We start from the raw sequence: 24,215 nt of genomic DNA on the forward strand, positions 1-24,215 counted from the left end.
CCGACCTTTATTATTTTGGGGAAAAGCCGGCTATAGATAGGACTTTTATTTGCAACATGGGCCCACTGTCATTTTGGTTGAGTGTAATAATAATGTGTGTTCTTTTACAAAAATCCCATTGAATAACTCCTTTATCCCTCTCCCTCTTCCTCCCCTCTCTCCCCACCTACGGAGAAGCGAAGCAGTAGATAACCCTTAAAGGGAAGAGGTTATTACTGTGTCTAGCCCAGTGTGGGAAGAACTTTAGTCTGCATTGTAGAGCGAGAGCACTAGGTGCCCAGTGCGGGAATAACTTTCATCCATGTGTAATTATTTGTAACGTGCATCAGACTTCCAGTAAAGGACAGTTTAATGGGACCACTGTGTGCGTTTCTGTTAATGTGCATTTTATCTAACCCTTTCCTTTCCGGGTAATGCTCATTACAATTTAACCCTTTCCCCACCCCCCTGCCTATAGTTAATTGTGAAAGGTCTCTACTCATCATTCAGGAAGGGTACTGCTTTGGGGAGCGAATATATCATCCATCTTTACTGCCATCGGGTGTGGGAGGGCCCAGGAAGTATTGGAGGAAGTGTGGGTGTGTGGGGAGCTACTGCTGATCGCCCTGGAGGGCAAGAAGGACCAGCGCACCATCCCTAGGTTAGTGAATCCTAGGCCCCATCCACTCCCGCTGCTCGACCTCCACTTCAACATTCCTGGCCTACAGTCGGGGACTCAGCTGGACCCAGCTCTGCTGCGTTCTCACTACCAGGTGGACCAGGTGGCCGTGTACATCCACTCCCATAAAGCAGGGATAATCCACCCTGCTACACTAGCAATGAAGGAACTTCATGCTGCCATTAGCAAACAACAGAACTCACACCCAGAGGCAGCCTTTATTGTTGCAGGAGATTTTAATCACTCCAACTTAGACTGCTCTCCAAATTCCACCAACATAAAACGCTAGACCTTGTTTACTCCAACATAATGGATGGATACAAAGCTGTTCCCCTCCTGTGTTTGTAACTCCTCCCTCCCCCACTGATATAGAGTGTTTGGTCAGTAACATGGGTCTCCCAGTCCCTCAGCTCTGCAGTAAACAGAAAATACATTTTGTGGTATCCCTTCCCACTTTATCCAATCAGGAGAGAGAATCCTAGATTTTTTTTTTTTTTATTTATTTCAAGAAATCTGGCCAAGCCAAATTAGCTGGCAGATTATTTAACTTGTTTCAAGTACATACAACTAGTTTTTTATTTCTTATTTGTCAGACAATTTTTGCAGTGTGGAGTTCTCTCTCCACGGTAAACAGAAAATGTATGTTCTGTTTACTGCAGAGTGGAGGGACTGGGAGACCCATATTACTGACCACTCTATATCTGCTGTAGGAATGTAGAGTTAAACACGTAGACCACTTATTTGAAAATACCACTTACATTAACTTTAATAAACTAGGGTTAAACTGTATTATACTGTTGAGCTACACCACCTGTAGATGTAGGAGAAGTAGGCCACCTCGCTGGCCGTCACCACACCGTAGAAGAACTGCATGGCCTGCATGGCCGGCACACCTTGCAGCCACAGCAGCATCGCCGTGGTGACAAAGAGACTGACACACTGGAACACCACCACTGGCTTGTACCGGAGCCAGTCGGTGAGGAGGAACACGGGCACCAGCACCAAGAGGTAGGAGTACGTCCACACCGGGAAAATTTCACTGTTCACCTGTCAGATGAAGGATTGATTGATTGATTGATTGATTGAAAACTGTATTAACTGATTGCAGAATGGTTACAATTAGGGATGCTCGATATTGGCTTTTTTACCGATACCGATATACCGATATTGTCCAACTCTTAATTTCCGATACCGATATCAACCGATACCGATATATGCAGGCCCCCCCCCCCCCCCCCCCCAAAAATGGAATAATTTCAGGTCATTAACATTACATATCTCTTGTTGTGGAATTAACACAACATTATGCATACTTTTGACAATAAATAAAATCTGAATTTGTTCTTACTTTCTTGCCTGGGTAAATAAAGGTTATAGAAATGTAAAAAATATATATTATTTATTTTTTTGAAAACCGATACCGATATTTTCCGATATCACATTTTAATGTGATATATCGGCCGATATTATCGGCCGATAATATCGGACATCCCTAGTTACAATACATTGCAGCTCAATACAAACAACTGCTAAGAGGATGAAGACCAGAAAAATACTTTCGTCTTGTTTATATAAGGTCCTCCATTTTCATTTCATCAAGACATTATGACATACAAATATACGGTACTGTGTAAGAAAGAGAGAACATCATAAAATAAATTTTATCTGAAGGGGAAGAAACTGTACATTGGAGGGGGTGGGGGGGAGTGGGGGGAATTTTGACATTTACAGGGGCCAGTTTCTAATTGCAGCCACCCGTAGGTGCTCTTTGAGAGTGGAAACACCAGAGGCTACATTATACAAATATATGAGAAGGCTTTCACTACCACACTATAGAAGGTGGCTAACCTTTTCACTACCACACTACAGACTGTTAACCGTTTGACAGTTATTGAGAGTTAATGAGTTTGAATATCTCCTCCCATGATGTCATCAGAGGACACTGAATTATTGTGTCGTGTTAAAGGGGCACTACGCAGTTTGTTTGCACAGCCTGCAAAATACATTTACTGTAATTCATAAATTAAAACTAAATAATGTTTAGGCACTTTTCAGGTACCTTTCTAGCTTCAAACAGTGTTCCAGAGATTATATTTTCCTCTGAGGACAGTTTGTTTATTCAGTTGCGAAAATATACCTTGGACATTATTCACTTCTCTGAACTCTCACAAAGCTACATAGTGCACCTTTAATTGCAGCTCAATGAAATTATGTAGATTAAAAAAATTAAATAAGGATTGCAATAGGGACTGCAATTATTTCTTCTACATCATTTCATTGAGCTGTAATTAACACAACACAAGGATTCAGTATCTTCTGATGACAACTGTCAAACTAAATGAATGCGCAAAACAGTTTATGGCCTTGGATGGATATGTGTGAGATTATGTGCAATGAAAATGAAAAAAGGTGTTGTATAAGTAAACATTTTTAAGTTAAATTGAACCTTTATTAATCCCATTGGGGAAGTTTTCTGCATTTAGCATTTCTGCATTTTGACCCATCCTAACTATTTAGGAGCAGTGCGGCGCCCGGGGACCAACTCTCCAGTTGTAATGCCAGTACCTTGGTCAAGGGCAATGGCAGGAGTATTATATATCTTATCTAGTATTATGTATGTCTTTTTATGGTATATTCACCAAACATGTGTAGATGCTGCAAAACGGACCAGAGAAACTCAAATAAAACATTGGTATCAGAGATGCCTTTTGTTAAGCCAGAACTTAATTTGTTGTACAGATACATTTCTCCTTCATACGGTTTGTACCAGACTACAGTACGTTCAGACTGCAGGCAAAAGTGGCCCAAATCAGTTATTTTGCTCATATGACTCCGATCTGTTTTTGCACAACAGTGTGAACAGCACAAATCACATTGAATCTGATCTTCTCAATTCGAATTTGGTCTACTTTCATACGTGGTCCTAAATCAGATACAGGTCTGATTTGTTAGCTCTACTGCATTCAACGTAATAATTAAACCATAAATTGTGACTTCAGTGTCATCATTATTGTTCATAATTATGTGTATGCGGGTCAGTTCAGGAGCATGACCAGTTCACACTGGAATATCATATTGGCCACATAAAAAAATTATAATAATAATCTCGACAATAAATCAGAATTGAGTTAGAGCCTTGCCTTCTGCACTGTTGTACCTGTTCAGTGGTCAGGTTTTTGTCTGCTCCGGTCATGTACAGGAAGAGGAAAGGCTCCAGGGGCTTGACGGTGCTGAAGAACCCATAGACGCACAGCAGAGCGGTGGGATATCCCCACCCTGACCTCCACCTCTTCAGCGCCTCCATAGCCACGCGGCTGTAGCTCTATAGCCACTGGACATGTGGTGAAGGTGCTCCACCTATGTCGGGCTCGTGAATGGTGGTTCCTTTGTGTGTCGCTGTTTGTTTATTTTGCTGTGTCCTACCTATGCAACCCCACCTGAGGGTAATGATAATCTCAGTCTCAAGTCTGTCAATCAACAACCTGCTCAAAGGGCACCCTTAGCCTCGCAGGTCATAAAAATATAACCAAGGTTCATACGGGAATTCCTCAGTCACTTAATCTTTAACAGTCTTATTAATCAGCTGGAGACTTCAGCTGAGACTTCAACAGTAGTATGTGTGTTTCAATTTGTTTTATTTTCCCACATTTTGTATCGTGATATGATACCTGTACATGAATATGACGCACCTAGGCTTTCCAATTTTCAGTTGGAGACACGATGCATAAAAACTCCTTGGCCCCCTCAGTCTCTAAAGCCCCCACTATATCACACAGGTAACTTTTACAATCAGTAGCTTGGACTCTTTCTTTACAGCCACTATTATGTATTTAGCATTGATTGATTTCATCCTGCTTGTTTCCCCATTTACAGTACCTGATACTCAGACTTGCATTTTGTTTCACTTCATTAAATAATTCCAATTAGGCAGGGCTATCGACTTAGCGGCTGAATCCAGGCAAAGTTAGTCCCCGACCCTGCCGAAAGGCAATGTTGTCCATCTCTATTATCTATAGATACTGCCCAGTGTATGAATGTCCTAAATGGGTGGGACTTACACACACTGTTTTCCTCTGGATCTGCTAGGCCAGGGCTGTCCTCCACTAAAGACATGCTTAGTTCTTAGACTAATAATCATAGGATTTGTTGATTTAATTGGCAAAGCTCTAAGATTGTGTTTCCCACATACTGTACAATCATATAGTAGGACCTCTTCAAATGTAATGCCCATCATTTCTCTGGTATCCCGTTTCCACTTTATCCAATCAGGAGAGAGAACAGGAAGCACTGCTGTGGCTAATGGAGATCCAAATAAACTTAAACTCCACACTGCAAAAATTGTTGGACAGTAAATTTGGCTTGGCAAGATTTCTTGAAATAAGGACACATACAGTATCTAGGGTTCTCTCTCCTGATTGGATAAAGTGGGAAGGGATACCAGAACATGTATTTTGTGTTTACTGCAGAGTGGAGGGACTGGGAGATGCATGTTACTGACCAAGTGATGGCTGTTGGAATGTAGATAATACCACTTACAGCTCCTTTAATCAACAAGAGGGGACAGCCCTTGGATCTACATGTACAAGTCAGAAAAACTTCGATTTAGTGCCAGAATGTTCAGCTTGTCAGAGAAGGTCCAATATTTGCCTTGGTTTCTATGGGACAAAATAAATGTGTCACATTTTATCAAAACCTCCACATCTCACTCTGCTCTAGTCTCCTAAGGTGGGGGCGGGGCAGTAAGCCCCATAATGGTTGGTCTCTCCGTGGTCAGAAGTGTTCAGAAGAAAGCACCTCTCCATCGGGCTCCTGTGTCTGATCCTTGGTGTCTCTCTGCTCAGGGCAGCGGTGCTGTGAGCAGGCTGTGTACGTGCCTCGAATCAGGAACAGCACAGAAATGCTCCCATAGTAGCTGCCATAGACGATGAACTACAGGAAGACAGATATGCTTTCAGTCACCCACCCTCTGTAACTTGCTTCATCGTCTGGTTTTACATGGATGAGATTGACCAAGATCAACTACTGTACTTTGTCTATGTGCAGATATCACTGTCTACCACCAAGTGTCACTCTTTGCCTTCACATTTGGATATTTGACTGTTGGCACAATTTGAAATTCAGTAAATGGCATACAGATCAACCAAGTCAAAAGACCATATATACAGTATATATATATTTTTAAACTTACTGCTCACTATTAAATAGGTAGGAGATCTATATCTATACCAGTGGTTTTCAACCTTTTTCGTGTCAAGGACTCCCAAATTGATGCAAGAGAAGATTTTGGTTGATGATTAAGTCCAGAAATTCTATAGCTGTTTTTTTTATATATATATATATATATATATATATATATATATATATATATATATATATATATATATATATATATATATATATATATATATATATATATATATATATATATATATATATATATATATATATATATATATATATATATATATATATATAAAAACAGCTATATATATATATATATATATATATATATATATATATATATATATATATATATATATATATAAAAACAGCTATATATATATTGGGCTGACTTTTAGTGAATACAACAGTAGTCAGTCCCTTGTCAACTGCATACATGAAATAAATGAGGCTGCGATCCTCAGACACGGATCTGCTCTCCATCCCTCACACCGTCTACAAACTTTTGAGGATAGAGCCTTTATTTGGCGGCCCCCACCCTCTGGAACTCTCCCCGGCCCCCACCCTCTGGAACTCCCCCCCCCCACCCTCTGGAACTCTCCCCCGGCTGAGATCCTCTCCGCCACGTCCTTGGATAGTTGTCTCCCTGTCCTTTATTGTTATTATTATTCATGCTCATGTTTTATGTATCTTTTTTTGTAAAGTGTATTTGTGTTTCATGAAAGGCACTATATAAATCCAAGATATTATTATTATTAATATTAATAAACGATTCCCAATTTTTTCCTGGGGACCCCGGAAACCCCTTCAAGGACCCCTGGTGAAAATATAGATATTGGTATATTATTGCTCAGCCCTATTTCAGTATACCCCCCTCCCCCTACCTTAGCATGTACTGCATGTAGACATACCTGTGTAACAATGTCTAGCCCTAGTGCACTTTCATCAATGAAGATGGCTGTCAAAACGGTCTGCAGTGAGAGGGCAACAAAAGTGTTGATTCCAAATGTCAAAGCATAGCACTCCATGGAGAGGTTGGCTGCAATCTGGAATCTGGAAAAGACAACATCTTGTTTCAGACTACAGGGAGTTGCATTGAACAAAATATGTTACAAATGAGCATAGTATGAATATAGCCCATCGCACATAGCCCGTATAGCAGATACAGTATCGTTTGATATCTTTCCAGAGCCCAAAAGTAAAAATGCATCTTAATATTTGTATCGCTGCTCTGAGACCATCTTTAGATTAGACTAGAAAACATCATTGTCCAAATCTGTAAATTTGCCTTTGGCTACTAAAAATAATCATCATCAACATGAACACAAACAGACAGCAGAAGACACAACACAACAGAGTGCCAGGTACATAAACCAGTGTAACATTTATCAAAACACAGTAGTGAGAAGGGAGGTCGGTAACCAGTTAGAACCAGTAGCCATCATGGAAGATCCTGCTCTATGATGCAGGGTTTACATGGGGTGTGGGGTGCGGGTGGTACTTGCAGCGTGGCCACAGCTGTGGGCATGCACCAAGCAAACTATAAAAGAAGGAAGGGTCATCACTTCACTGTAATGCATGAACGCACATTAGTGCCAAGTGTGGAAACTTTCAGTTTCGGCCGACATTGGGATCACCATCTCCTTGTCATTTAAAGGTTATTACTTCAGATGTTAGAATCATCTGCAATGTGTTGCACTGTTAACTACAGTAGCTAATGTTTGATATATTGGTTGATGTACATTTCCTCAGATAGCTTGTATATTTTTTAGTGCTGTCAGGCGATTAAAAAATTGTATCTAATTAATTACAGGATTTATGTCTTTCACACAATTGTCCCTAAAGTTTAACTTACCAAAAACAAATTTTTTCAGATATCTACAGATGTGATTTTGTTAAGAACAAATTTGCTCAGTTCCCCCATATACCTCCAAAAACTGTGACCGACCGCATCTTGGAGGTGAAGGTTGCAATCAAAGGCTCAATATCTAAACTATATAACATCATATCCCTATCCCTACCCTCTTCAGTACTGGCTATAAGACAAAACTGGGAGTCTGATCTAAATCATCAATTTACAGACAAAGAATGGGAAAATGCTCTTGCCCGAATACACTCTTCTTCAATATGTACCCGCCATTCACTGATACAGTTCAAGCTCCTCCACCGTCTATATTGGTCAAAGACTAGACTTGCGAAGATAAACTCTGGCATGGATCCCACATGCGACCGGTGCCACCAAGCCCCTGGCTCACTTATTCATATGTTTTGGCATTGTCCAGCACTGGCCCCTTTCTGGACTTCCATTTTTAAATCTTATTCAGACATATTTTTTATGTATGTTGACCCATGCCCTCTTATTGCATTATTTGGTCTGACACCGGAGAACGCTGCAATATCTATTGGGCAATCCAATGCCATGGCCTTTGCCTCACTCATTGCCAGACACCTCATCTTATTCAACTGGAAGGCAGCCACTCCCCCTTCACACTTACACTGGATGAGGGATGTTCTGTTCCATTAGGGGCTCTGCTTGGCATCACTCTGCACTATCTCGCGTACGTGCACGCGCACTGAATAAATTCCACAAATGTACCTTTAATACCAGTATTAGTCTGACCACACCCCTCATCAGCTTACCTTCATAAGCAGGTGTGTGGTCACCTGCTCTCCTCCTTCTCGCTTTCACCACAAGGAAGTGCCTGGTAGTACCCCACTTGACGTGTTGTTAGTTGAAAAGAGTTGTGACGAGTTTACATTGTGCTTAATTTTTTCTTCTCTCACATCTGTTGTACAAGAAAAAGTTGGGTCATAATGTATTCCGCGGAGAGTAGACCCGCTAGACCTACTCTTCACCAGCGGTTCTCCATTCCCGCCTCCGTCGTGCGCCTTGGTGCTGGGCTGTTGCCACTTCGTGGTTGCCGACCCAGCCCGGGAGGCTGCCGGTGGATAGTTTGCCTCACCGAAGAGCCGAGGAGTCGGTGCCGTCGCTCCGGCGATGGCCTGATCTCGACTCTGGTTCCTCTGGTTCCGGGGAATCACCCGTTGGTGAACGGGGGGTTGTCTTGGAGCCAGAGGATTTGCGACGCAAACTTTTCGCGTCTGCCCGTTCACGTCGCAAGATGGTAGCGTGCAGGCGTGAACGGCCTGGGTTTGGGGAACTGCTGGAGACCAGCGAAGATGCGTCCGGCTCTGGATTTCCAATGGAGACTGAGGACTTCATGGACGAGGCGGACGGATTTTTGTATGATGGCCCCGTGGAGGAGAGTATCCCTCCTCAGGAGACCCCGGAGGGGGGGGAAATGGCTCCATGGGGCGCCCTGTTCGAGGATGTCGAGGAACCACCTTGGCCTCATCAGCAGGATGCCCTACTGTCGGCCACATCAGACTGTGGCTCCTTGACCAGTCGCAGCCTGCTGCATGTGAGGGATGCGGGGTCGGTGGAGGAAGGTTCGCAGGGGGAACTGCGGGCCTTGTTTCCCGAGCTCATGGCGGTAGCCGCCGCCGCAAACGGCGTGCCGCTCCCGCTGCCATTGCCTGCACCTGTCCCTGATGACCTCATAGGCCATCCCTGGCAACGTCCCCCAGTGAGAGGGGTGGACGTTGTCTACCCATTTTTCCCATCGATGGGGGCCTATGTTCGTCGGGGTCAGGCGGTGTCCAACATCATGGGACTAACTCCCGCCTACGTACCAGTTACGCGGGTGTCGGGGTTAGTCAAAGGTATGGGGGAGGGCGTGCCTCGGCTTGACAGTCCGATGGCCGCGCTCCTCTGTCCGGGTATATGGTGTGGGAACCCCTATGCAAGCCGGTCCTCCAGGGGAAATCGGCTAGGCGATTGGGGTGACCAGTCATTCATCGCTGGTACACAATCGCTAGCTGCGGCGTCTAACATCGCCCACCTGGCTAGATTTGTATCGGGGATAATGACGGGCGACACGGATCTGAACGAGGTGAAATGCGATCAGATCACCCAGGCTGCGGGAGCTGTCCTGCACCTTTCCCAGGTGCTGGCCATAGCCATGGGGAAAGTGCGCGCCCTGGCCACCCTGGGCCAGCGTCACCTTTGGCTGGAGCAGGCCCGTGTGCCAGAGAAGAAGAGAGCTCCTCTTCTGACGGCCGCCCTCTCCGACGCTGGCCTATTCGGGAAGGCCCTGCGGTTGATGACCTCAACATGCAGAGAGATGGCAGAGGAGAGGTCCATTCTCCAACCCCATTTTCCGCCTCCCGTCCTTGCCGGTGGAGTCAGAAGGCTTCCGCGACGTCGAGCTGTCTCCGTCGCCGCTACCACTGCCTCCGCCGCTGGCCCTGCCAAGAGGGCCAGGGGACGAAACGGCGCTTCTGCCACCGCCGGCCCATCCACGACCGGAGGAGACGGTAGGGAACATCGTGTCCAGCAGACTGTAACCTACCGTCCCTCCGGGGCTCCTCGGGGTGGCAAGACTCGAGCGGCGCGAGGTGGCAGACGCCGTTAAGTGACTTTTCCCCTCTGTGTCCCCTCTCCTCTACACCCTCCCCGGCCCCTCTATGATTTTGTGCCTTAGAACACTTTTTAGTTTAATAAAAAGAAGTTCCCCGATATAAGGGGGACTGTGTTTTGGCCGAACAAACTGTGTGTTTCTTCAAACAATTCATATGGTGGGGTTGTGTATATATGAATCTGCCCTTTTACGTTGTGTGATGAGTCGTGTTGTGTTACGAGGTTAAGCAAGGTCTGCAACGTACACTCAGTAATAGGTTCTATTAGATTGATGCTCCACATGCAGGTAGAAACTGGTGTTATTCCATTGCTTGAACTAAGTATATGTGTCTCACAATGCTGTGTTGTTTAGTTGCAGTAATACTCGTACACACACATTTCACGGCCTAGCCGTTTACTCTCGATCAGCGGTTTTTTTCTTCTTCCTATGTACGACATAGTCAACGGGGGTAGGATTCACACACAGGCGACTTGTGTTTTGTTGTAAAATCCTGTACACATTTGTGGGTAATAATAATAATAATGGATTGGATTTATATAGCGGGCATTGTAGCGGGCATTGTATTAGCTTATGCTATGCATTGCTTTCTACCGGAGGTTTTCAAGATGGCTACGGTTGTTTTTCTGTGTGTAGGGATGAAGGGTGTTTTTTCGGGAGGGGGTGTCGAATAAACCCCTCCTTTTCCCACTTGTTTGGTTTAGGGGATTTTTGATCTCTTCTGCTGAGCCAGTCAGGGCCAAGCCGGTGGGACGTCTTGGCGGGGGTGGGGGGGAGGGTTATTCTACAGACTCCTATTACATGACAGGAGCCGGCAGGTTTCCCCGCCCGTTGTAGCGGTGTTGCTATGGCGACGCCTTCCATGAGTTGAGGTGTCTTAAAGGTGTCGAGTTAGGGCGTAGGGCTCACAGTTCTGCTGCGCCCGATTTATGTGTAAACTTGAGTCGGTTGGTCACGTGACTCACAGTTGGCATATCTTTTTCATGACTATGAACTCATGTGGGAAGGTGTTTCTGGGAGGGTCTGGTCTTACACTCTGATTAAAAAGGGTGACTGGATTAAAATCATGTGAAAACAGGTTTTTTACTCCCAGCTGTGCAGTTGGGTCATACGGGTGATGCTTTTTCTTTATTGTTATAAAGAGTTGGATGTGTCTATATGGATTGGAAATGAGGGTCCCTGATGGAAACAAGACTAACGTCTTTCTCAGGTCTGCCCCCCCTTAACCAATTGTGTGTATTGCCGTACTGGGTTGTACCCTTTCTGCAATCTGTTGGGTAAAGTTTTTCATTCATTCATTCATGGAGTTGATTGCATCTCGCCCCTCTTGTCGTTCCCCTGGGCGTCTTGGGGATTCAATAAGGTGGTCTAAATGACCTATTGTTGATGTGGGTATGTCAAAACGCACACATAGTGCTAGCTCAGGATGTTCTGTTGGACATTGGCTGACTGGCGCGCCTTGATTGCTTGGGGATAAAACAGCGTTTTTATGAAGCAATTGGGATGGGGGTTTTTCCTCTTCCGACACCCTGTGTGGTTGTCGATGGGTTCCCGTTCATGTCAGGGGATGATAACGGAATGGGTCTGGACATATGGGGAAGGGTCTCACGCCCTGGGGGTGGGCCGCCGGGCGCGGTTCGTACCGAAACGTCTGGGTGGCGCCTTCTTTTTATGTTTTAGGATCAACGTGCATATCTGCCCCTTCTCCTGGGGTTGGCAGGTCGGCGTGGTTAGGGCACGGGACTGGTTCTGGTCGCGCTGGTCCGGATCAGTTACACCCGTTGTCCGCCGGGGATGCAGATCTGCTGTTCTGGTACCCTGAGGGACTTGGGCGTTTTTCAGGGGGAAAAAATGCTAGGTCGGTCCGGGTGTCACAGGGTTGAGCGTTATGGAACCCTTGTTGGGTACTTTGTATTCTGCACTGTCGTAATGGCTTGCGGCCGTGCCAACCTGTACGCGCCCGTTCTCGTCGGATCTCGGCCGCTGTGCAGGTTGGTCTTGGTTGGTACTTGGTTGGGTGACCTCCTGGGAATACCAAGTGCGGGGTGCTGGGGCTGGTCTTCCATTTTTTACGCTCTTCTCTTGCGTTTGGCGAAGAGGGGCCTGTTGGGGTGGTTTTTGCCTCCTCGGGGGACCCTGTGCTCCCCGTATCACCGGGCCCGGTCCGGGGTACTGTCTCGTTGACCCGTAGGCCCGGGATAGCCCTGTTGGGAACCGGAACGCGGGCTGCGGCAGTGCCGCAGGTGTGTTTTGGGGTTTCTTTCCTGAGGGGTTATGGGACCAACCATTGCATAGGGTAATGCCTGGGTGGTTGGTTCTCTGGTGTGTTGCTGCAGTGTCAACTCCCGGTTTCTCCGGTTGAGGGTGCCCCTGCACGTTCATGACGTCTGCCGATCGTATCAGCCTTCTCTGTGGAGGCTTGGTTATGCGACAACGCCAGCATACGCCCCTTCCGCCGGGGCGGCTGTGTTCAGCTGTCCTTTCTGGCGCCTGTCTCGTCCGCAGTCTCCAGGCTTGGGTTGACAGCCTGTTGCCTGGTCTTTTTTCCCGGTGCACTGCCTGCTTCCGTTGGTTAACTCTTGTGTGTTACGACCATGCTGTCTGCCTGTTGCAGGGCCTGTGTGCCAGGCGGTGTACTGTTGGGGAGGACAGGGCCCGCTCGGCTGAGGGGCCTTTGTCCGAATACGCTGGCGATGTGGGGGGCGGGGTCACTAGGTGCCCACCTGGTGGGGTCTTGATGCTGGCATCATGGACTTCTCCGGGCCCCCATTCCAGGGAGTCCAGTCCTTTTGGTGGGTCTGGGTCTTCCTTCGCGCTCCGCTGCTACGGCCTTGCCACGGGGTTGGGTTTGCCCTTGATCCCGTGATTCTGGGGGCAGTAACGAGGTTGTTCCCTACGTTCGTTCCCGGGTGGCATGCGGGTTGTGCGTGGGTGTAGTCGTGGGGTCAAGCCACGGTCTGCTCACCCTGTGCGTTGAGTTGCTTGAGTGCCTCTTCGCGCGGTCGGGTCCGTCGCCCTCTCGGTAAACCTCTAATAGGGAGGGTGCCCTCCATTAGGGGGGGTCGGGGGGGCTCGGCCCTCCCTGTTCTGTTGGTTGTGGGGGGCCTTCAGCTGGGTGTATTTGTCGGCCAGTGGCTCCGCTTGGCCTCCCTTTGTGCAGAGTGATGCCAAGCAGAGCCCCTAATGGAACAGAACGTTAGGTTATGACTATAACCAAGTTCTGTTAATTAGGGGTGACGCTTGGCATCCGACGGCCGCTGCAGCCCTTGACCTCACCTTGTGGTGAAAGCTTGGGAAGGAGGAGAGCAGGTGACCACACACCTGCTTATGAAGGTAAGCTGATGAGGGGTGTGGTCAGACTAATACTGGTATTAAAGGTACATTTGTGGAATTTATTCAGTGCGCGTGCATGTACGCGAGATAGTGCAGAGTGATGCCAAGCGTCACCCCTAATTAACAGAACTTGGTTATAGTCATAACCTAAGGTTATGTCTCTTATACCTATAGAGAAAATCAGATTTACAACACAAGGCCACACAGATACCTTCCACAAAACATGGCAGCCCTTCCTATCTCATTTCAAAACCCATATGACTCCTTCCAAACTTTGGACCCCATGACCCCCCTCCTTCTTCCATCTACCTTCCTGACACTGCTAGCCCATAATAGATGGCATTGTGGTGGTCTGCTAAGGGTGTTAAATTTACTTTCCATTTTATTTGTTTTACCATCTGGAAATTACACTACTAAAATGGAGAGTATTACTTATATTATATATTATTATTACTGTCTTTCCTATGTATATTTTTTCTTGTTTTCTTTAAAATTTACTTCATTTCTTTTTGCGTAGTTTTGTCTGTCACATCTGTATTTATTTTTAATTATTAAAATTTTCTTTTATTTTTATTTTTTATTTTACATGTATGTTTGTCGTCGCCCTCACTGGGTGGGATGGGGTGAGATTAGGGGATAGGAATGGGGAAGGAAATGGAAGTTGTATAATTTGAATAACTGAAATGTATAAATCTGCATAAATTCTTCCAATAAAAAAAGATAAACCATAATTAATTACAGGATTTGTAATTAATTAATCGAATTAATCGCATTTTAATCACATAACCATTTTAGGCCTGATATTCTATATTCTATAATCATATTTCAAATTGCATGTGTCCGGATGGCAGAATTCAGTACTGTATCTACAAAACCTTCTATTTAATCATCTTCCATTTATTCATTTGCTTAGATTTTTCAGGTCTGGTCAATTTTAGCATGGTGTTATTCACAGTCAAAGATAAAAAAAAGAATTTATTTTTTTAATTGAATTGATATTCTCATTTGGTTCATTACAATTTACTCAAGCCTAGTAACATATACACAGTATTTCTAACACTGGGAATACATTCCCTGAGATCCATAGATGTCCCTAGAATCAGATACCAAGACCATGCAAATGGACCATTTAAAAAAGAAATTGTCTGTAAATGTTTATTCTACGTTCTTATCGAATGAATGAGATTAAAAAAAAAAAAAAAAAACATATATATATATATATATTTTTTTTTATAATACATTTTGAGTTAATTTTCATAACGCGATAATTTGCTGTGTAATTAATTAATCTAATTAACGCGATAAACTGACAGCCCTAATATATATATTTTTTTAATACAGGCGTAACACTTGTTAACACTACACCACATTTTAATCTATTTATTACAAAAGGATTTGCACTACATCCATACCTCATTTTTGCATTTAAAAAAACTTTGCATTTTGTACCTCATTGTTTGCATTTTGTACTTTAGTTATGTGTATATTGTATATTTTGTATAGTGTTTGGACTTTATTCTTTTAACTTTTTTACTGTATGAAGCACATTCTCAGGGGGCTCATACAGAACTGTAATGTACATATACTTTATATGAGACAAATAAAACTAAACTTGATACTTGAATAGAACTGGCACCAAAGTCTGGCACCCTGGTATTGTGACGTGATGACCCTTCCTTATTTTATAGTTTCCTTGACATGCACGGAGAGTGGCATGCCCAGAGAGAGTACACGCTCCCCGAGAACACACATGGTCTTGTTCTGAACCTACGTTGTGATGGTGATGAGGAGCATGTAGGAGGCTTTGAATATGACATATCCGGCGTAGCTGGCCCATATGCTGCCGGTGAGGGCCATCAGGAACACAGCCCCTGCCCCCACGGCTGAGAACAGGCCCAGAGCCAGCTCCCCCCACACGTCCCAGGTCACCTTGACGTGGCCCACGCAGAAGGCTGCTGCAGCACCTGGCCCGGGAAAAGACAAAAGAGGACTCGGTGTGTGCCAGAGCATCCTCCTTGTGTTCTAAAGAGGACTGAGTGTGTGTCAGAGCATCCTCCTTGTGTTCTAAAGAGGACTGAGTGTGTGTCAGAGCATCCTCCTTGTGTTCTAAAGAGGACTGAGTGTCAGAGCATCCTCCTTGTGTTCTAAAGACTGAGTGTCAGAGCATCCTCCTTATGTTCTAAAGAGGACTGAGTGTCAGAGCCTCCTCCTTGTGTTCTAAAGAGGACTGAGTGTCAGAGCATCCTCCTTGTGTTCTAAAGAGGACTGAGTGTCAGAGCCTCCTCCTTGTGTTCTAAAGAGGACTGAGTGTCAGAGCCTCCTCCTTGTGTTCTAAAGAGGACTAAGTGTCAGAGCCTCCTCCTTGTGTTCTAAAGAGGACTGAGTGCCAGAGCATCCTCCTTGTGTTCTAAAGAGGACTGAGTGCCAGAGCATCCTCCTTGTGTTCTAAAGAGGACTGAGTGTCAGAGCATCCTCCTTGTGTTCTAAAGAGGACTGAGTGCCAGAGCATCCTCCTTGTGTTCTAAAGAGGACTGAGTGTCAGAGCCTCCTCCTTGTGTTCTAAAGAGGACTGAGTGTCAGAGCATCCTCCTCGTGTTCTAAAGAGGACTGAGTGTCAGAGCCTCCTCCTTGTGTTCTAAAGAGGACTGAGTGTCAGAGCATCCTCCTTGTGTTCTAAAGACTGAGTGTCAGAGCATCCTCCTTATGTTCTAAAGAGGACTGAGTGTCAGAGCCTCCTCCTTATGTTCTAAAGAGGACTGAGTGTCAGAGCCTCCTCCTTGTGTTCTAAAGAGGACTGAGTGTCAGAGCATCCTCCTTATGTTCTAAAGAGGACTGAGTGTCAGAGCCTCCTCCTTGTGTTCTAAAGAGGACTGAGTGTCAGAGCATCCTCCTTGTGTTCTAAAGACTGAGTGTCAGAGCATCCTCCTTATGTTCTAAAGAGGACTGAGTGTCAGACCCTCCTCCTTGTGTTCTAAAGAGGACTGAGTGTCAGAGCATCCTCCTTATGTTCTAAAGAGGACTGAGTGTCAGAGCCTCCTCCTCGTGTTCTAAAGAGGACTGAGTGTTAGAGCATCCTCCTTGTGTTCTAAAGAGGACTGAGTGTCAGAGCCTCCTCCTTGTGTTCTACGAGTGTTTCTACGATCACTCATTAGCTCCCATGTTGACAACCCTGTCCCCTGGACACAAGCAGAGTGTGGAATGCGGCTTCTATTTGATTAACCCTTTCACTACCACACTACATGCGGTTAACCCTTTCACTGCCACATGACAAATGGTTAACCCTTTCACTACCACACTATGGAAGGTTAACCCGTTCACTGCCACACAACAAAGGGTTAACCCGTTCACTACCACTACAGAAGGTTAACACTTGCACTACCACACTACAGACGGTTAACCCTTTCACTGCCACATGGCAAATGGTTAACCCTTTCACTACCACACTACATAAGGTTAACCCTTTCACTACCACACTACAGAAGGTTAACATGTCACTACCACACTACAGACGGTTAACCATTTCACTGCCACACGACAAAGGGTTAACCCAGGGGTCAGCAACCTTTACTATCAAAAGAGCCACTTTTCCCCCGTCCCACAAAATAAAATGCTCAGGGAGCCGCACAACCTATTTACCCTTAAAATGAAGATAACACAGTGTATAACGTTTTATATCCCCAAGCTTACCCTACATTTAGCATAAAACGCCTGACAATTGCATACCCAAAGTAATTTGCGATTTATTATACTTTATACTTATAGCACACAGTTTGTTGCATTAACAGGATTATAAAGCAACAAAAAGATTTTTTTTGACTTTTTATTGCTGTTTTTACCTGTTATAACAAAGGAAAACCTCAAACTCTTATGAAGAGGAGAAAAAATACTGGCTGTGTAGACTTATTTTTAAATAAAACACAAGAGGAGACAAAACACTGGTGTCTGTAGACCGACTTTGAAATAAAACCCTGAACTATTCAGGTATATTTGAGTCCTTCCCTTATTTGTGGAACATTTATAAAATAAAAAGTAGTCCACTTTGAAAAAAGACTACCATGTGTAGACCTACTTTGAAATAAAACACAGAAAAGGAGAAAAAACACTGGCATCTGTAGACCTACTTTGAAATAAAACCCTGAACTATGCAGCTCTATTAGAGTTCTTCCCTTATTTGTGGAAAATCTATCAAATAAAAAGTTAATTTTTCGTTGTTCGCAAATTTCGCACAACATATCAGGCATACAGGTAAGCCTTTTGTTGACTAAATATCTTAGTTGATGAAATATTTTTTCATTTCAGTGTCACAGTATGACATCGATCTCCAAAATAAAGAAAATTAAAAATTTATTTAAAAAAAAATTACTTTTTTTTTTTTGGGCCAGGGAGCCGCAGCTGATTGGCTAAAGAGCCGCATGCGGCCTTGGAGCCGCAGGTTGCCGACCCCTGGGTTAACCCTTTCACTACCACACTACAGAAGGTTAACCCTTTCACTACCACACTACAGAAGGTTAACACTTTCACTACCACACTACAGACGGTTAACCCTTTCACTACCACACTACAGAATGTTAACACTTTCACTACCGGTTAACCGTCTGTAGTGTTAGTGAAAGGGTTAACCTTATGTAGTGTGGTAGTGAAAGGGTTAAAGGAGGCTGTATATGCACACGCATGCACGTGGTCCTCCTCCCCACAGCGCCGATACATCATGTTCAGCCACTTAGGCCCGTCTCCTGCAACCCAACTATCAGCAATAATCAGAGAAGCCATTACCCTTCAACTCTATCTCTTTTAATTGAAACAATAAATCTTCTCGTCTGTCCAGGCTGAGCCAATTTGGACCGAGCCAATGGGACTGTGGAACTACTTTCCCTCCTCCTAATCAATACACATAATCCATTTAATCAGTTAACCCTGTATAAACAGGACTGAAAGAAGCGTTTTCTCTCGTGATTACAACATTTCATAGGCCTATCTGTAATCAGACGTGGTGGCTTTTATTGGGCATTGTAACATTTTATCTGAGTACTATCTAAACTGATTGTGCTGCGCTTTCCTGTCATCTCCCAGAGTGACAATTGATCTCTCTCTCTGTGTCACACACACACACACACACACACACACACACACACACACACACACACACACACACACACACACACACACACACACACACACACACACACACACACACACACACACACACACACACACACACACACACACACACACACACACACACACACACACAACACATACCTACTAGAGTACAGATAGCCTCTACCCCTCCATTATAGACAGAAGAGGTGTCTGATGGTTCAATGTGATCCCACATTAGCTGGACGTAGTTGAAGACCTGCCCATAGCCGGCGGTGGCAAGGGCCCACCATATAGACCAGTAGATCAGATGCCTGGAGGATGAGCAATAATGATTACTGATGATTACAAATAACCATCACAACACCCGATACTTTGGCAGACAGGCAGACTGACAGACAGACAGACAGACAGACAGACAGACAGACAGACAGACAGACAGACAGACAGACAGACAGACAGACAGACAGAGAGACAGACAGACAGACAGACAGACAGACAGACAGACAGACAGACAGACAGACAGACAGACAGACAGACAGACAGACAGACAGACAGACAGACAGACAGACAGACAGACAGACAGACAGACAGACAGACAAAACCAAACTACTGAGAAAATGAAATCAGTAATACTGGATACATCTTAATTGAAGATGATAAAGGGTTGATATTACAACATGGTTGGCTGGTGTGGTGGGTTGATGGTTTCAACTGTATATAATATATATGATTAAGATCATTCAATTGTTCCAACACACTGTCTATTGACAGTGTTTCAAGCCCTAAGGCTCACACGCGGGTTTCACCTGATGAGGGTTGAAGCGTTGGTGCTTTACTTTTCAATCATATAAGTGCATAGATGTTAGTTGAAACCACCCATCCCACCAACCAAGCAACCCTGTTACAATTACTACACATTTTATATACGTTTTTCTTGTCTCACTGGCCAGTACAAAATTATGTGCATATTCACATCTATTCTGTATTTAAATTATTTCAATAATATATATATTTTGTAATAACGATTCAAACAAATTAAAAGGCCAGATGCCTGGAGGAATAGGTCTCTGTGAAGCTTCTCCAGAGGAGCCGGCCAGCATGGCTAACGTTCTCCCAGCTATACCAGGCCCCTCCACCGATCCCCTCCGTGTCCGTCATCTCTGAGCTGGCCATGTCCTCCTTCACTCCCTCTCCCACCCCCTCCCCCTGGGGCTGGGAGCCTGTGGACACGGCCCCCTTCCCTCTGAAGAACATCCCCTGTTGGGGCATGGGCAGCCAGAGAGAGAGGAGGAAAGCCACGATGACTAGCCCCAGAGTGATGACGTTGAGGTAGTAGTAGTCCACCCCTGCCGGTTAGGAAATAGAGGGTTGAAAATGGGGGATTTTTTAATCAATACTGGTTCCAGTTTTGATGGGTGCAATATGGTTCCTTAGATTATTCACCCACACATCAAATGGTAAATGGACTCCATTTATATAGCAGCTTTTATCCAAAGCGCTTTACAATTTATCCCTCACATTCACTCACATTCACACACCAAAGGCGGAGGTGACCATACAAGGTGCCAACCTACTCATCGGGAGCAGTTAGGGGGTCCAGTGTCTCGCTCAAGGACACTTCGACACGTAGCCAAGAGGAGCCGGAATTCAACCGGGAACCTTCAGATTACGAAACGCCAGCTCTACCTCCTGAGCCACTGTCGCCTCTAATATCACTTTATTTTATTATTTTTTTACCCAGGGACAGTGCACATTAATCAACATCTTCAGTTTCTACAGTACATCAATGTAAATGTGCCAGAATTAGCTAATGAGCTAGTTTTTGTCTGTAGTCCCTGCCTAACATGCATGTCTTTATGGTGTGGGAGGAAACCGGAGTACCCAGAGGAAACCCACACGAACACAGGGAGAACATGCAAACTCCACACAGAAATGCCCCCTGCTGGGGTTCAAACCCAGGACCTTCTTGCTGTGAGGCAGCAGTGCTAACCACTGTGTCACTGTGCCACTTCTGGAATACTCTTTATCAAGCCTACTTCTGACATTTCTTATTGATTCAGATTAGGAATCTACCTGCCAGGGAGAAGAGCAGCTGTCCCAGGGTGGCTCCGATCGTGTACCCAGCCAACGAGGCACAGCGCAGGTAGGCGGTGGCCCGCTGGTACATCTCAGCTGGTATCACGCTGTAGATGTAGGAGTAATAAGCAACCTCTGTGGATGTCACCACAGCATAAGTGATCTGTAAGAAGCGCAGTAGCAGTAGAATTATTAGGGAATTCTCGTTTGAATATGCATGGAATCTAGTAGTTATTTAGTGGTCAGTCTACATGTTCCTCAGACTGTGTTGAATGAGGAGCACGTAGATTCAACCACCGAAAGTGTTATTTCCAATGGAATTCCCTTTTCCGATTGGTCAGAAAGGCGAGCCTCTCTGTGAAACTTCAGAATGAAATATCTCTGCACTGCTGCTACACTTGGTCAATGAAACTTGCTCACAGTAGCTAGACTGTCAGTCCATTTTACATTTACATTTAGTCATTTAGCTGACGCTTTTATCCAAAGTGACTTACAAGTTCTGTACGGCAAGTCATCAGGAAGGGCACAACAGCTCTATCAGCTGAGTAACCATGTTCATCAAAGTGTTGAGTGCTACAGTGTAGGCTAGTTTATTAGGACAAGTGCATGACAGTAAGGTTAGTTAGGGTTAGATAAAAAAAAAAAAAAAAAAAAAAAAAAAATATATATATATATATTATCTTTTTTTTTGGATATTGGTTGAAGAAGTGCGTCTTTAGTCGACGGCGAAAGATTGGACGGGTTTCGGCTGTCCTAACTAGGGTGGGTAGTTCATTCCACCATTGTGGGGCAAGGACTGAGAAAAAAGGCAGCTTCTCCTTGATGATATGGCCAACATATGTTTTGGAGCAAAATATATAGTATATACTTTATTTTATTTTTTTATATCTGTGATCGAAAATCTTACACATTGTAGCTTTAAGCATATCAAGTTCAAGTTTCAAGTTTCTTTATTAGTTGTCATATAGAAATACAGAATACTTTTATATGAAATCCTTTTAGTTTTGCTCCTGAGAGTGTGCTATATAAAAGGATAAGTATAAAAAGTATAATATAAGTATAGAATAGAAAGTCAAGTACGTAAACAAGTGTAAACAAAACAAAAATTTTCAATATACATATATACAATATACAGTGCAGAGTAGAGAAAGTAACTGAGTTCCCATACACAGTACAATGCAGGAATGTGATGAGGTACAACTTAGCTTGTGGTGCCACCTTGTGGTGGTGAGGTGCAATGAGGTATGAGTTGAGTTGTGCAAATCTCAACAAAAAAATATACCAATATACCAATAAATATAAAGTGTGTTAAAGTGTCTAAAGTGGGTGCTACAGTGAGTTGTTTATTAAAGTGAGTGTGTAGGTGTGGATGTGTGTGCTGTGAGTGTATTTGATGGTTTGTTACATAGTGTTATTTTCATTGATTGTCATTGAGCATCCTGATGGCCTGGGGATAGAAGCTCCTGCTGAGTCTCTCTGTGCTTGCAATGAGACTCCGGTATCGCTTGCCTGACCGCAGCAGTTCAAAGATCTGTGATGTATATATACAGTATAATACTGTGTATTTTGTGTGTGTTTTTGAATGGACCTGAACGATGACCATGGCAGTCAGCCCCGGGGCGAAGCTCAGCAGGACAGCGCTTATGATCAGGAAGATGCCCTGTATCACGATGATAGGCTTGTACCGCAGGAAGTCAGTGAGCAGGAAGACGGGGAACAGGATGGCGAGGTAGGAGTACGTCCAGATGGGGAACAGGTAGTTAGTCACCTGAGTGAGTGAGTGGAATTGAATAAGACAGATTGGTTCCAACACTGAATACCCATAGATAAAATGGTACTGTAACACACATGCACACGAGAGAGAGAGAGAGAGAGAGAGAGAGAGAGAGAGAGAGAGAGAGAGAGAGAGAGAGAGAGAGAGAGAGAGAGAGAGAGAGAGAGAGAGAGAGAGAGAGAGAATTAATGTGTCTGAAAAAGGTAGAATATGTAATGCCACCAAACAGCGCCCTCTAGGCAAAAGAACCCCACTTGGTACTGCACTTTGTTTAAATTATTTCGTTTTGGTTCGATATATGTGGGTTAGAGTTAGTAACTTATTATAGTGTGAATTTCTCAAGACCTCTCCTGACAGAGCCAGAGGTGTGGACAGCGATACGAACCCCTCCCCTCATACCCACTCAACTCCAACCCACACAGCAGAGCAACAACATGTAAACAAAATCCAACTCCAAGGTTGCATGTCAGGTTGCTGTTTGACGACATTAGATATTCTACCTTTAGATAAGATAAGATATTCCTTTATTGATCCCCTTGGTGAAATTCAGGCATCATAGCAGCATGGGGGGGGGGGGGTACACAATGGTATACAGGTCATAGAATTATAGTACAGTGGGGAAGTAAAAATTAAAATTGAATAAAAAGGCAGTGTAAACAATATAATTTAAAGCGACAAAGTGTTTTTTTTTTTTTTTTTTTAACTTTTATTAAGGAATTCATCAAGCTTTGGAGCAAATTGAGACCACCGGCGCTTCAACACGGCACTCATCTTCACTGCTCTAGCCTCAAATGGTCTGGTGAGACACACTGGTGAGACACAACACCAGACACAGCACCAGACCATTTGAGGCCTGAGCAGCGGAAGATAGAGTGCCATGTTGAAGGGCTGGTTGGTCTCAATTTGCTCTGTACACGCTCCAGAACTTGATTGATTAATACAAAATATATATTATAATAATAAAAAAGCCATATTATTTCTTTAAGTGTGTTTGTATGTCAGCTAAATGATACAAGTGAGTGACGAGAGATTTTGGTGGTGGTGTGTGTGTATCTGAATTGTACGTGTGATATAATGATCTTTGGACTCAAAATGAAGTGTCTGTGTTCATCTTACCACTTCTTCTGAGATGTTCTTGTGTGGTCCAATCAGATACGGTGTGTTGAAGGGCTCTGCGGGTCTGCAGTTAGCAAAGAATCCGTAAAGAGAGAGCAATGCTGTGGGATAAACCCATCCACAGGACTTCAACTTTGTCAAGCAACCCATTGTTTACTTAAGAAATTACAATTATTTGGTCAGTCTCTGGTTTTGAGCCTCTTGCATGAGTGCAGCTGTCTATTCTTTTGACAGCATTAAGAAACATGTGTTATGTCCGTGGGTTATTTTTTCTTAGTCTAGTGTAGTAGTGTCTGCAAGTACCTAACAGTTCAACAAGTCTGACAGTTTATGAGGGCAAGACTTTGAACTATTTACTTTGAGGGATAATAAAGTGAAAGATATATCAGCCCTGCAGCCAGGGGTGCCTGTGTAGTAGCCTAAGCCAGGGCTGACTTTTGTTCTACGCATGCGTGGCCAGTAGTACACGAGACACTAGTCTGCTGCAAGCGGCCGCGAG

The 24,215-nt window shown here is 44.3% G+C and overlaps 2 protein-coding genes across 2 annotated transcripts in view; both read right to left on the reverse strand.

The window, feature by feature from the left end:
- Positions 1 to 3,962, reverse strand: part of slc19a3a (solute carrier family 19 member 3a) — a gene marked incomplete at its 5' end in the record, with an annotated part of 29,737 nt that extends 25,775 nt beyond the window's left edge. Inside the window, 2 exons of the mRNA XM_084324030.1 lie at positions 1,470 to 1,705; positions 3,816 to 3,962. Of these exons, the coding sequence (XP_084180156.1) occupies positions 1,470 to 1,705; positions 3,816 to 3,962 (383 nt within the window). The remainder of the gene's footprint in view (positions 1 to 1,469; positions 1,706 to 3,815) is intronic.
- A 1,466-nt stretch (positions 3,963 to 5,428) lies between these two features.
- On the reverse strand, positions 5,429 to 23,866 carry slc19a3b (solute carrier family 19 member 3b; the record flags this gene model as incomplete). Its single annotated transcript, XM_084308905.1, has 8 exons — positions 5,429 to 5,587; positions 6,751 to 6,892; positions 15,422 to 15,614; positions 18,910 to 19,061; positions 19,802 to 20,096; positions 20,824 to 20,989; positions 22,415 to 22,594; positions 23,717 to 23,866. 8 exons carry the CDS (start codon positions 23,864 to 23,866, stop codon positions 5,429 to 5,431), a joined length of 1,437 nt encoding a protein of 478 aa, XP_084165031.1.
- Between the last annotated feature and the right edge of the window lie 349 nt (positions 23,867 to 24,215).

Source organism: Notolepis coatsorum, assembly GCF_963971535.1.
Source record: "Notolepis coatsorum genome assembly, chromosome: 1".
Lineage (NCBI taxonomy): Eukaryota > Metazoa > Chordata > Actinopteri > Aulopiformes > Paralepididae > Notolepis > Notolepis coatsorum.